The sequence below is a fragment of the Callionymus lyra genome, chromosome 15, assembly GCF_982586985.1.
Source record: "Callionymus lyra chromosome 15, fCalLyr1.hap1.1, whole genome shotgun sequence".
Classification (NCBI taxonomy): domain Eukaryota; kingdom Metazoa; phylum Chordata; class Actinopteri; order Syngnathiformes; family Callionymidae; genus Callionymus; species Callionymus lyra.
Window position 1 is genome coordinate 10,973,516 of NC_141832.1, and position 14,067 is coordinate 10,987,582.

The following is a 14,067-nucleotide window of genomic DNA, read 5'->3' on the forward strand; positions in this document are numbered from 1 at the left end:
GATATATTTTTTAAAAATAATGGCACAATGACAATGTAAAGAGTGTGTGTTATATACTAGGTGTGTAAGAAAATATTGATAAAGCAATATTATTTCCATGATACTGTGTCAATACCTAACAACACTGTATCAACTTTTCTTTCCATACAAAACAATTTCTTTTTTTCTTTTCAAATCATATAGTTGTTTTTCATTATAGTTATTTTGAGGTTTACATTTAAATAAAGTGTGTAAAATAAAATCGTTTTTTTTTTTTTTTTGTTTACATTTAACAGGCAAGTACTCTTGGTGTTAGTTCATTTTTGTGTTGCAGTTAAACCTCTGGCCGCTAGATGGCAGCAGCCATCACGTCCTCAGCAGCAAAATCCAATGAAATTCCAACAGTGACTGAGGACGAGAGGATACACTCGACTCCAGCAACTTTTAAAGCTGATGTTTGGACATATTTTGGTTTCAAAACAAATGAAAGCAGTTACAACTTCATCAAAAGTAATGTGTTCTTTCAATTCAATACTACCCAGTGCCTAGTAATGCAATATATTAAACTGTATCAGTATACGTATCGTACCACCAGATTCTTGCCAATAGACACCGCTGTTGTATGGACGTATAAACGTTTAGTTTGGCCTGTGACTCAGTGTGATCAAGATTTTTTGCTTTTCATGGTTTCAATATTAACCTTGGTATTTAATATCTGTATTTTTCCGTGTTAAAGTATTTTTATTGGGTCACTTTTATAGCTTGTCATCTCATTTTACGGCAAGATGTTCACATCCATGTTAGCTGGAGTAAAAAGTGTGATAAAAAAAACAAAAATGTGAGCCTCTTGAGAGGCAAAACAAGACATAAATCTATTTTTATATGAAATTTCCAGCAGGCTTTTGAGAGGCCTCCTGAAGCCAGAGGTCATCGTGCTCCCCAAACACTGATACTCGGTGGAGAAGAAGGAAACTGCTGTGTCTACAATATTTTACCTCATCTTGAATTTGTTCTGTGAAAGCAAACTTGCCAGAGTTTTCTTTGGAGCGAGGAGTTTTCACTCCTGGGCATCACGGTCAGTTTCAAAACTGTCTCACAGTCTTGTCTCTGGCTCTGATTAATTATCTATGAGTTGTCCAGCAGTCTAGTAGTTGGACAAAAGTACACAACACATGGACTGGAAGTATTTCTCACCCAGAGCTCAGACTATCCACCGGCCTCTTGGTAACTATCTGCTAAAAGCTGCCTGGAATGCAGCCCTGACTCGGACCGGCCGGCTAAGCCGCCACTGAGAGGGGAGGTCATGGGGTCCTTTGTTTACTCACTCAGATCAGCCTAAATCTGTCCATCTATCTGTGTGCTCCTGTCAAACATTTCCCAGAGTCCGGCCAAATCCTGCACTTTCCATTTAAAAAAAAACAAAAAAACTCTCCATGTCTCACATTGTAGCAGCCGCTCAATCCCTAGTCGTCCTCTGAAGGTTTTCTTATCATTTTCAAGTGCATTAAAATATATCTATGATAATGTTCCAATTGGACAAATCTCCCCAGCGAGCGTGTCTGGGCTGAGAGCGGCAGATATGAGGAATTCGTCAGACTTTTGCCAAGGTTGTATTCATTCTCCTCGGGTTACCGACGGCGTCTGATTTCCACCGGACAATTTGGACACGTTTCATGCTGTGAATGTCACCGTCGATTATTTCTGCTCGCGCCTGTCATTGAGTCTCAGGATGAAGCTTTTATCCGCACAACCTGAACTAGATTCTTGGTTTGTTTGAAAAGTTCGGAGTCATGAAGTCATTTTTTCACAGCGCAGTCACATGAATATCAACTAAAACAACCAGGTTTTACTTAATACTAAGATGTTTGATGGAATATTGACCATTTAAAGTTATGCTAGTAGATTTATTGAAATGGCTTTGTCTGAATGTAGACAAGAAGCTTTAATTGTAGATTTAAGTGTACATTTAATTATATATAATCTATTTTTTTCTGCATATCGTCATATCCTCCCCACCCCCACACTTTGAATGATCAGTGTGTTTAAATATTGGATTTTTATTATCTATTTTGAACGTTTTATTTTCTATTAATGGTTTATTTTTTAATGATATCCTTTTAAATTAGGGTTGTATATTTGTAACGCTCACCATCAATGGTTAAAAAAGTCCCATAATGCACTGCAACATGTTTGGCAAGTCATTTTATGTGGTTCGTCGGTTGGTTGGCTCAAAATTAAAGAGTTAAATTAGTGATGCTGTTGATATTGTGACTTATAAAATATACTAAGGTAAGGAACAGAAACTAAACTAAAGCTTATAGTTAACCCTTGTGTTGTCTCTGGGTCAAGGTGACCCGAAAGCCTGACAACAAAATGTGTTTGTGGTATCCCTTGTGCTGTCTCTGGGTCAAGGTGACCCGAAAGCCTGACAACAAAATGTGTTTGTGGTATCCCTTGTGCTGTCTCTGGGTCAAGGTTAACCGCCGCTGCATACGTATAAATGGAAAACAGGGAGGACGTTCACCTTGATCCAGAGACAGCACAAGGGATACCACAAACACGTTGTATTTTAACCTTCGGGTCACCTTGACCCAGAGATGACACAAGGGTTAAAAGGTATTTGATAGGAGTTTGATAAATGAGATTAAGAGTAATAATAATAATTCGTATTTTATACTTCCGGTTTAAGAGAGTTGGGTAAATAAACCTGTTGTTTGTTTGTTTTGAGTTAAAAAAAAAGTGGAAATAAACATTTCCTCTCCTGCATTAGAAAGTTTTACAAGGTGGGTTGACCCGAACATTAAACTCCAGCGCGAGGCCGGGCAATAATGGAGTGGGCTTTTAACTAATGGTTTCTAACCAGGTGTTCCTGCCCACAACATACTCGAAGCCGGCCGCGGCGCACCGCCAGCAAACTGTGACCTCTGACCCCAGGTGATTGGAGCTCTTTCAAAAATCCCTCTGGTGGGTGGATCCGCCTTCAGTCCCGGAATGGTCCCCGGCTCGAGGGCCTGCAGCACTGAAGCGGTTTCAATGACAAGTTGGGAATTTTGAAGATTGAGGAGCTCATTTGGACAAGAACGATGTGGGTCTGTCTGAGCTGTCCAGCGCCGCTGAAATGTTAATACCAAGACATTATTCTCTCCCTCGGGGAGGCAGTCACAAACTGTTGGTTTTTACCTCAGCCATTTCAATAACCCTAAAGCAACAGACAAAGCCTTATATTTAATTCATTGATTTTAAACTGCCCCACATATATTACCATAACTGTGAATGTGCCTCGTGTGGATTTCAAGCTAAAGCTAGCTTCCTAAAATTAGCCTCAGCACTTGAATCATAGACCAGGTACGACAAATCTTCACAACCAGATAATAATAACTTCATATCTGGGTATGTAGAGCCATCAAGCCAAAAGAAAGTTGAAGAACAGAGAGAAAAAAGCTACATTTAAACAAGAAGGAGCTGTCTCGCCTGCAGTTAACACAAAATTCCGGCCCTGCTCCTGTAGAAGAACTCACATTTCCCCGATCCCTAAAACTCTTAACTGGCTTCCAGTTTCTTTCAGGATCAATTTAAAAATTCTTACTTTCAGATCTATTCATGGTCAGACCTTCCATCAGTGATCTGATCCAGCCTTACACCCCAGCTCGGGCTCTGAGGTCTGTGGATCAGAATCTACTGATGGTTCCTGAACACGGTTCAGGACCAGAGGAGAGAAATCCTTCCAGGCTGTTGCTCCTAAACTTTGGAATGATCTTCCTCTGTGTTTGATGATCTACTGACTCCTTCAAGAAACATCTTTAAACATTTTTATTAGTGCTTTTGCCTGATTTTCTGGGACTCCTGTGTTTGTCTTATGTGTTTTGATCTCTTACAGTATATATTTTAACTGTGTTTTGTTTTTGATTATTAAAACCCTTTGTGACCCTGGTCTAGAAAGACGCTTTACAAATGACTATTACTTACTTACTTACTTAATACATAAAGTAAAATGTAAAATATAATTTAAAAAAAATTCAATTTACTTCAAAATTATCTGAAAAAAAAGAAAAAACATTTAAATAAAATTAAAAATGATGTTTTGTTGAACCCATAAATAGAGAATAAAATAGTGTTTTATTCAATTTTAAACACAAGAGGTTAACAAATATTAGGCAGACAGTAGCAAACCAAAAGAAGGCAGGCTTATTAGTCAGATATAACAACAACATGCCGAGCAGACATCCTGCAGGAGAAGGCAAAAAAAAAAGAAAAGAAAAACACGACATACTCAAACTAGCATGGGCAAGAACGCAGGTTATCTTTGGAATCTTATGATTGACAAGGAAATATATTTGACGGACTCTTTCGCTACACGATTTCTCTCTCTCTAAATAAACACACATTTGCAAATGCTATACACGTCAAAGTGAGAAACCACCATAACATAAGGTGTCACTTTTACAATAAATTATTATCATGCAGCCGCACCTCTCTCACCCCCTCGGGCGTCATTTGCAGACACAAGCAAATATTTCAAGCAGGATCTCTTTCTCTGATCCAGGAACTCCCACATTCTGAGGAACTAATTCATATACAATCCAGGAAGTATCTAAAATTGAAGATTAAAAACAGTAAGAAGACGTTTTTTGACTTCATCCTGTATGTTATTTAAAAAAAACAGGTGAGAAAAGAATAAGAATGAAAGAGTTATTTACATGCTTACGTTTGTTAGGACTTGGAAAAACAGTTTTTAGGGTAATCTGTGCAAAGGACGGTTATAAATGATCAGCTACGTTCCAAATCTGTAGCCATTAGCTCGGCCATGACCTAAAGAACAAGATCCTGGAATTACATTGGTATTCCCTCAGAGCTGGAGAAAGTTTGTGGGGATTCTTTCACCAAGTGCTGCCCCTGCGACCCAATCTCAGCTAATAAAAAACAAAGAAAGGGTGATATTTAACATGCATGTTTTTTTTTAAACAATGTTTTTTTTGTATTGAGGAGGGCTTGGCAATTCAATTTTCTCAGAGGCAACATTCGATACTGGGAGTGTGGTGAGGGGCCGCCAAGTGAAAACCATGAGACAAAAACAACAATTAAAAAAAAAAAAGTTATATAAATATTAAAAAATATATATTTTCAATCACTTTTAAAAAAAATATGATCTCACTATTCACTCACTTTGGAGGCATGGTAAGAAATATTCACAAAAAGGACTAAGAAATAAAGGAAAAAAAGTCGGAAAGACCACAAAAAAGTCAAAAACATTTTCTACATGTTCTACTCTGACCTGTCCGGGGGCCGTATGTGGCCCCTATTCCGCTCTCTGGCCGACACCATGTTTAGATTGAATAAATAAATGTGCAGATATCTACTGAATACCAACATTAATTCATAACAAAAAGAACGTATTGCTGGTTAACAGTAGTGTCACAGTTGAAGAGTAATGAACATATCTTGCATCAACTCGTTGACGACCTTCAACTTCTCAAGTTAAAATCACTTTTTTTTTTGTCTGTAGCCTTCAGCACATTGTTTAAATCCCTTTTAAGGTTCCATCTCTTGACCTCTCGGCATTAAAAACAACTTGTTTCAAAAGGGCAACTTTGTACTCCTTAATGTCTCATCTTGTGATCATCCTCCCTTTTTTTTTTGTTGCAAAAGCTCCCCCCCAGGGGTTAGAGAGGAGCATCTCTCAGAAGTGAGAAGTAACAAATGATCAGTGGCTGTAAAAAAGGTGATTTAGGACGGAGCCTTTAGTCTGTAACACCAACGCGCTCCCGTGGGAGGGGAGGAGGCGGAGGAGGAGGAGAGAAGAAGGAGGGAGTGATGGGGAGAGGGAAGATTGAATGAGGGGAGGAATTGAGAGGAGACAGCACACACAAGTGAAACTTCTCCAACTATAGAGCAAGTTGGGAACTACTACGGTCTTAAGAGTTTCTGCTGCTTTCCTCACCCGCATGGCTGCGTGACTCCCGCAACTTTAGCAGAGGAAAGAAAAAAAGGGGGGAAAAGATGGACCATTTACTAAGGACCAGAGGGCAGACGAGGATACCACTGTTGGCTCTCATCTTCCTTCACCTAGCGACCACAAAAGCTGGTAGAGTATAGTCCCATTTATATCGATAATAATAATAATAATAATAATGCTACAATTAGCTAATAATGCTAATCAACAAGTAGCACCTACTGATGCCTTCACTTACCCTCTGAGAAAGTTGACGTCTCGATGATTTATGGTCATAAATCAATCTCAAAAGTGGCATTTTTAGGTTTGTATTAATAACAAGAAACGAAAAAGTCAGTTATTAAAGTTAATAAAAAGCTTGCAGGTTGAATTCCTATTAAACATGACACGTTTCAACTGTGCGTGTAACGAGCGCAGGTTGCGTTTGAACGCGTCCTCCCGGCGTCAGGTGGAGCGTGATGTCATGTTTGCTTGTGACCAGCGTCGGTTTACCGTGAAAGAGGTTTAACGTTGGCTCGAGAAGGAGGCGAAACGGTTGAAATACTGACTTAACCGAGTAGATTAACATTCCTGTCATGGATCTGTTTAATGTACCTTCTGCGCACGTAAGCTTGAAGTGAAGGCGTTTTAACACTTTTCCATTGCTTTCTTCTATTAATTCAAGTACAGGATCATATAGTAGAGTTGCATTCTTTTCATTATTTTGCAGATATTTTACTCTTTTTCTTTGGTGACTTTAGTTATTTAGTTATAGTTTAGTTTTAAGTTTATTTATTTACCTTTTTTTTTTTAAATCTATACAAGTCATATTCACATTGATCATGGTGACTGTGGCAAACAAAAACTACAATGTTTAGCTAGTATCGACAAATAAACATCCGTCTATTCTTCATCTTCATGCTTCTTCATGTTTCTTCATATATCGAAGTAAAAACATCACTTTTATGTGATTTGGACAAAGCTGTTTTCATTCTTTCATATAAAAAATAAAACAAGTATTGAACTCAACAGTCGCTACGATCTAGGAAAGCTGTACAGGATATACAAAAACCTATTGTTTTTTTTTTAATGTAAAATGTATAATAAATTAACAATAAAACCCTAGATGCATACTATACCTCAGTGGTTCACAACCACTGGTCCGGGGACTGGTACCGACCCGCAAGGCTTTTCCTACTGGTCCGCACTGACTGGTTAGATAAATACTTACATTTTATTGATTATAACTGTCTGAAAGGTTCGGAAACAAAATGAGTGGGGAAAAGGAGTAACCGGCCCAAGGCTCCTGCTGAGTCAGCGTTATGGTTAGACGTATTTTCCTGCAATTTGAAAATAAATAATGCCGACATTAAACTGGTCCTCGGTACAAAAACGGTTGCTGCATTACATGTTAAAGAAGAGTAGGTTATATTTACTGTGGTGATATGATCCAACCAGCTGAGCCGTCTGCAGATCTAAAGGCCCGTGAAGTGAGATGAATTCAGCTTGCATGGGCATGTGCTGGTGCTGATATCACGGGCTTTGATATGTGCATACGTTTTCTTTATCCCTGTGAATAGAAGAGCAATGGGTTTACAGCAGAGGCTTCATGGGTGCACACAGGAAGTGAAACTTTTCTCGTCGAAAAAAACCCTCTGTTCTCGCGTCACTACGAGACACATGGCGGTTGTTTATTTTATTTTGGCTTATCACTGTATTTACATCATACTCCACTGGATGTGTGGCTCGAAAGGAAATTGTGCGTGGAGCCCCCTAACTATACTTGTTTGATCCAGCTCACGGGTTACAGACCCCCACAGGAGGACAGGCTCTTTGATGAGCGGGGAAATGAAGACTAATGCGAAAGGCAAGCATGTGTGACTGGGTAGGACGGTTGAGGAAAATGCTGTCGGTGGTTAACGTCATTCCCTTCAATAGATCATCACGCCCTCTCTTATGCATGTTGTATGTGTGTCCTTTTAAACTCTGACTCTGGATAAGGCAGACGTCTGGGGACCCCCCGCCCCCCCCGGACCCCCCTTCCTCACATAGAAATTATCCCTAAACACTTGGCACAGCACTCCCAGGCAATCTATATTATTCAACACACATCTGGCTTGCAGAGATTTCGCAGTCCTTCATCCCCTCTGGCTTCAGTGTGTGTGATCACTGGAAGCTTCCAGCAAGTCTTCCCAGGGACCAGTTGGAGAAGCTTCCAGTGGAATGGTAATGAGCAAACATCAGAGAGTGGCAGCTGACTTCTACTCACTTTAAAATATACAAGAGCAGTTTTTTTCTCTTCTCTTTTCAGTGTCTACTTTCCAACAATAAATGGGAAAAATAGTTGATTAAATACAGGTGTTATTATGATACAAACACAAAGTATATAAACAGTGGAATAAACACAATAATCACTGTTACTATTTGCAATTCAAGCCTCTTGTTTACACAGTATATATATCACGTATAGAAGTGACATCGTGGATCAAATTCTTCATTAGTCAAGGCGTACTCGTATGATTTATGTGCGTTGTGCTGATAAGCAGAGAGTTCTGGAGTCAGGTGTTTCCTCCCGAGACCCCGGCCATGTTTGGCAGGACTTTCATTCTGTGACAAACAGCGATTGAAAAATGAGTTGCTGAAACGCTCGGATAAATTCCAGAAGTATCGCTCATAATTTTGAGCAAAAACACATTCATGTGTGTAAATAAAGAGTCCAATTTGACTATTTTTTTCAACCCGGGGTTTAGGGAAATATAATAAGACCAATTTGAATGTTATATTAAAACCATCGGTGTGATCCATTTCTGTACTTCTAACTGTACATAGGTCGTTCTAATCTACTTTAACTTGTTAGATTTAGGACATTTATGGCTTGAAAACACACATTTTTGTTAAATAAACTTAAATCTTTTATGGGGTGGTTCAGATGTATTGGTCTATTAAATTAATCTTGAGCCACAATAAACGTAGGAAAGTTTTTCAAGTCATAATCTGTTTCTCCATAAAATGAAATGGCTTGTTTTAGATTGTTTTTATAATACCAAAGCAGAAAAGCTGCTGGAGGAATGTAGATATAAAAAATGTGTTTTCAGTTTAGCTTTATATATTCGTTCAAACTGCTAATCAAAAGTGTGTATCGAAGTCATGATGTTGAAATATAAATAGCAGATATGATTTCAACAGAAAACAACATTACCATTCAAACTTTGACCTGATTTACTTTAGCGAGAAAGAATAAAGTGATTCTCTCGTTTCCCTGAAGCCGCATGACGTCTTGCAGGAACTACTGATAAATATGTCATCACAAAGAGTATGGAAACTTTGATACAGCGATTTTATCAGCAACAACGACTGAACAACGTATAATGAATGGATACAACCGCTGCATTTTACTGTTTGTTTTTGATAAATCAAGTAAATTGCAACAAAAAAGGAGGACTTTATCACTTTGAACGTGGTAACTTATGAGGCGTTATCTTTTTTCCCATCCAATGTGGTGTAGATTTATGATTTCATATGTCATTGATAGTATCTGTGTGTGAGGATGTAAGGATGATGAGTGTTGATACCATTAAAGATAACTAAAAACAACATAAAAAACATCTTGATGTAAAAAAAACTAAACCAAAAGAAAATCTGATGGTGAAACAGAAAGTATCCATTCAATCATAGTATATGTTTTATATTTAGAAAAGATGTAACTTTTCCTTTAGTGTTTAGTGATGGATTCTGCTAATGTCTGCTAAAAGCAAGTTGTATGTGTGGATCATTTGGTAATGACTTCAAGAGTCGAATTTGAATTCACAGCTACAAGCCAAAGACTCATCAAGACAAAAAGCCCTGTCTAGTTATTTCCTCGATTCTACTTGAGTGAAAAACGAGTTCCCCCGAGGTCATAATAAAGGGACAATGATGTTTGGAACTCATCAGTGTTTCGTCGGAACATCGTTTTAGTCGTGTCCGCCAAGATGGTTATGTGACCGCTGGCTTTTCTGTCTCCTAGCAAATTGACTTTTACATTTTTGGGCGGATTTAAGGGAATTTTGATAGTGGGCAAGAAACAAATGATTAACCCTTGTTTTGTCTCTTGGTTTTAAGTACCACTAATGTGAAAACCCAACTCTCTTGACTCACTCACATCTCAGCGAATGAGAGTCCCTTGTTGTGTAATAATGGTTTAACTCCTCCTCTAGCCAGCTTTAATCACCACCTGCTTTGTTTATACAACGAGTCCCTTAGAGGTGGAGACTTCAGGGATCGATGGCACGAGGTGACACGCCTCGATGCTTGACCAACCACAGAAAAGTGGGTGTGGTTATGGTCTCCTTAAAAACTGAAAGTTCTGTACCAACAGACATATGCTGATGTGCACAAAAGAGGTCCAAGATTATGTTAAGAGCCACTACAAATCTACACAATAGTTGCCCTTTAAATGAAAACAGAATCTTTCAGATTAGTTTTGTACTTTTAGAAACATTTTTAAAAGGTAAGATCTCCATTCTTATTATATATAAAATGCAGCCCCTTGGGTAATTTAGTTGCCCAACCCTGATCTAAATACAGTGTTTAGGACAAGAGACTATAGGATACTAATGATTTGGATATGGTTTCCATGGTGTAGCCAGGTTTGGTTATGATACTAATTTTCAAAAAAACTGTTTTTATTACAAATATATTATTTGTGATTCTGTAATATAGATAATTCTTTAGCATTTCCTTTAAATTTGGGCCTTTTTTTATCCTTGTAATATCAGAAATAGTAGAGTATTTCACATTCTTTCTGAATATCGGTATCGAGTTGGTATGGCGACCCTATCAAGAATAAGATGTTGGGGTTACGATCAACATATTTTAGTTTAAAGTCCAGATCACCACAATAATGCAACCTCAGAACCACAGCTCTTTTATTCTTTAGGCTCTTACTGTTATTAAATATTTGCTGCTTAAACTTAAATCAAGCCTTTTCTCATGTCCTCTTCATTTCAATGAATTATTCGGTAATGCTGATCAAAGGCTGAACGTTGGGCACTTTGAGAGCGCTTTCATCTTTTCTTTCATAGCGTCCTAATGGTATTCACGCGTTCGAAACAGCACTCTGAATAAATTAATGATCATTTCCAGCAGTTGCACGAGCACCGACCAGACTCGTTCCTGAACCGCTAAGTGATATCTGAAAGCAGACGCAGACACAAAGCTCATTCAGTCTGATAATTATCTCTCAACTTAGCATTCTTCCAGGCCTCAATTATCTCAATGTTAAAATTAGCACCCAGATATGGCCGATAAGATGGTGCGTTTTGAAAAGAGGACCAGAGCGAGAGACAAAAAAAAAAAAAAGATCTATATCCAGACGGTACTTTTTTAAGAATGTGAATTATGAAAAGGGGTCCGACCTGGTTCTACGGTACTTGCATACATCGTTGACAACAAAAGGCACAAACCCGTCTAATTCTCTTAAGCTGTTCTTCATGCTGCATTGAACTGTGTGTATTCTCTTTCTCAACAGCCTCACGTTTATAACACTGGCCTCGTTTTTCTTCAATACCTTTTTCTGTGATCACAAGCAGATGTTAAGCATGGATCTGTCTACCGTTATATAGTACATCCAGGGCCTGTTTTCTTCCCAGGGTGTGGTCCAATACACTCCAGTATTTTGGCTCCACTTTATGTTCAAAATCCCCCGATATGATGGTTCTTGACAAAGTAGAGAGTGTAGGTGGTGTGAGTCATTCACATTCTGAGGCATGTTCTCCATAACAGCACAGAGAACATATTATGCATGTTTGAAGACCTTTTAGGAAAATGAGTGCCACACAGCGAGTGACGGCAACTTTGATGGCTTAATGGAGGGACAGAGCCACATCTGTGGTTCGTGGATGACCGCATACAGCTGTGGGGCAAAAGAAAAAAAAATGGTCGACCCATAAAACAATCAGAAGAACAAGAAGATAATAACCCAGTCAAAGAATGCGCCCACTGTTTCTCGTGCTCTCCAAAACTGGGGGCTGTTAAATTGTTGGAATTGTCTAATTCTTCCCATGAACCCTGACTTTTTCAAGAGCCGTGGCTAAGAATGCATGTTTGTTTTAAATGAAGCTCCTCGTGGTGCCCATGGTAACCCATAAACATTGGATTTTTATTAGTAAACATGTATTGCTTGGGGAGAGAATGATCAGCCCAAAAAGTTTTCCCAGGGCCACGTAATTGAAGCAACAACGGGTTGATGAGCGAGTGTAATCGAAGAATCTGTTCTGAAGGTGGTTAAAAAAGATCCACTTTCCAAGAAGCCAGAAGCCAGAATTCCTTCATAGAGCAAGATCGGAGCTCAGTCATAGCATTGCTAATTGGATTACCGTCAATCTATGCAGATTAAAATGTGTTCTATAAACCCGGTAACTGTTCGGCAATAGAAAATGAGTAACACGAATGACGGGTGTGCACACAAGCAGACACATTTTCCCAAGGATCTTAGAGATTACTTTTAAAAATTGATCTGGCAGCTCTTTGTAGCCGGAGGATTTGCTCCTGAGTCACGCTGCGAGTTATTTATATGGTAAAATTGGGGATATTCCGCAAGAAAACACTTATATTTTATATGGGTCAAGTTGTGATCCAACGTTCTCCTGGTGTTGCTCCAACAGTCCTTCAGGGATCATACAGCTGAGTCCAATACTGCTTTAACTCACGTCCATTTCCAGCTTGTCAAACTAGAGTTTATTTTCACAGTCGGGCGTGGAATGCCCATTATTTCCTGAGCTTCACTGTCCAAGCATATGTAGGAGTTTTATCTGGAGAAGGATCTACACGAGATGATATGGGAACAAGAAATAGTTTACTCAGACTCTGAAGGGTTTTTAATCAAAAAATGTTGAGGTACACTTCGGTAAAACATGTTTTTGAAATACCTTTGAACGAAATACGTAAATCAAATTTACACTATTGGATTTTGTGAATGGATCATATCATAGTTTTAACTAGTAGTAAGAAAACAAGAATAAATTAGAAGCTTTGAAAAATAATTCCCTATCGATAGTTTCACTCTTAAAACGTGATTAATTGATATCTTTAATACAATTAATTTGCAGTTAATACAAGACTCTTTCTGATCCGCTTTACTAGAAGAACTCACATTTTTTTGGACTCCTGTTTTTTAGTCTTATGTGTCTTGGCCTTTTAAAGTATATATTTTAACTGTGTATTGTTTTTGATTGTTTAAGCACTTTGTGACCCTAATCTAGAAAAGTGCTTTACAAATGATTATTACTTACTTACTTACATTAAATTCAACTTAATTTTGAGTGGTCTTGGGTGTTTCCTGCATCAGGTCCCAAATAGCTGGGATCTGCTACATACCTCTGCCTCTCGATTGAGGTTATGGTACTTCTTGTGATTATGGAAAACAAACGTCAGTGTACATGTATCTTATTTCGGGAGTTTAAGCTAAATAATTGGTCAATGCTATCCAACCTAGCCATGAGAAATTGAATTATCTCAATTGCAAATTCCACAAAACAGGTTGACAGATCTTCAGTGTTTAACCGCATGTCTTTATGTTAGCCAAAAACCTTCAAAAGCAGATTGCTACATTTTTGGTGCTCTTCCAAATTATCAATGATCATTTGACATTTTATTACTCTCTGTAGTGCAGATGCAGTTGCGAGTTCTACGTGTGTTTTGCCACCAAGTTCTGGTAAACTACGCCAACTGCTGTCCTAAAATATTTCAAACGCTAAAAAAGGCAACATAATAAATATCAATAAAATACCAATACTAATGCTATATAATAAATAAATAACAATAACTTTTGGGAAACATGGCTTAGCTTCTTTAGTCTGTTTATTAAGCAATTTCCTTTTTTTTTAATTTTCATTTTAACTTTATTGCGTTTAGTCATTCACTTAATCACTTCTATTATAAATAAACAGAAATAATGAGTCAATAAAATAAACACAATACACTTTTATATGGTTAAATTACAGAGACATTGTCATGCTGTCAATAATGTAAAGATCCCATTATATTATTAATATTTAAGAAAACTTTTTACCTGGATTTTCTTCCTGACCTTAGGAAGTGGACACACCTATATGACTGAGTGTTATGTCGGAGAGCTTGGGTTGAAAGAGTAGCTCCATCATGCCTGTGAAGACAGGCCA

The 14,067-nt window shown here is 38.1% G+C and overlaps 1 protein-coding gene across 1 annotated transcript in view; it reads left to right on the plus strand.

The window, feature by feature from the left end:
* Positions 1–5,858: 5,858 nt before the first annotated feature.
* The window catches only part of col5a3a (collagen, type V, alpha 3a), a 60,988-nt gene continuing 52,779 nt past the window's right edge, over positions 5,859–14,067 (plus strand). The window contains exon 1 of the mRNA XM_087808564.1: positions 5,859–6,061. Coding sequence (XP_087664690.1) covers positions 5,977–6,061 — 85 coding nt within the window. The 5' untranslated portion in view covers positions 5,859–5,976. The remainder of the gene's footprint in view (positions 6,062–14,067) is intronic.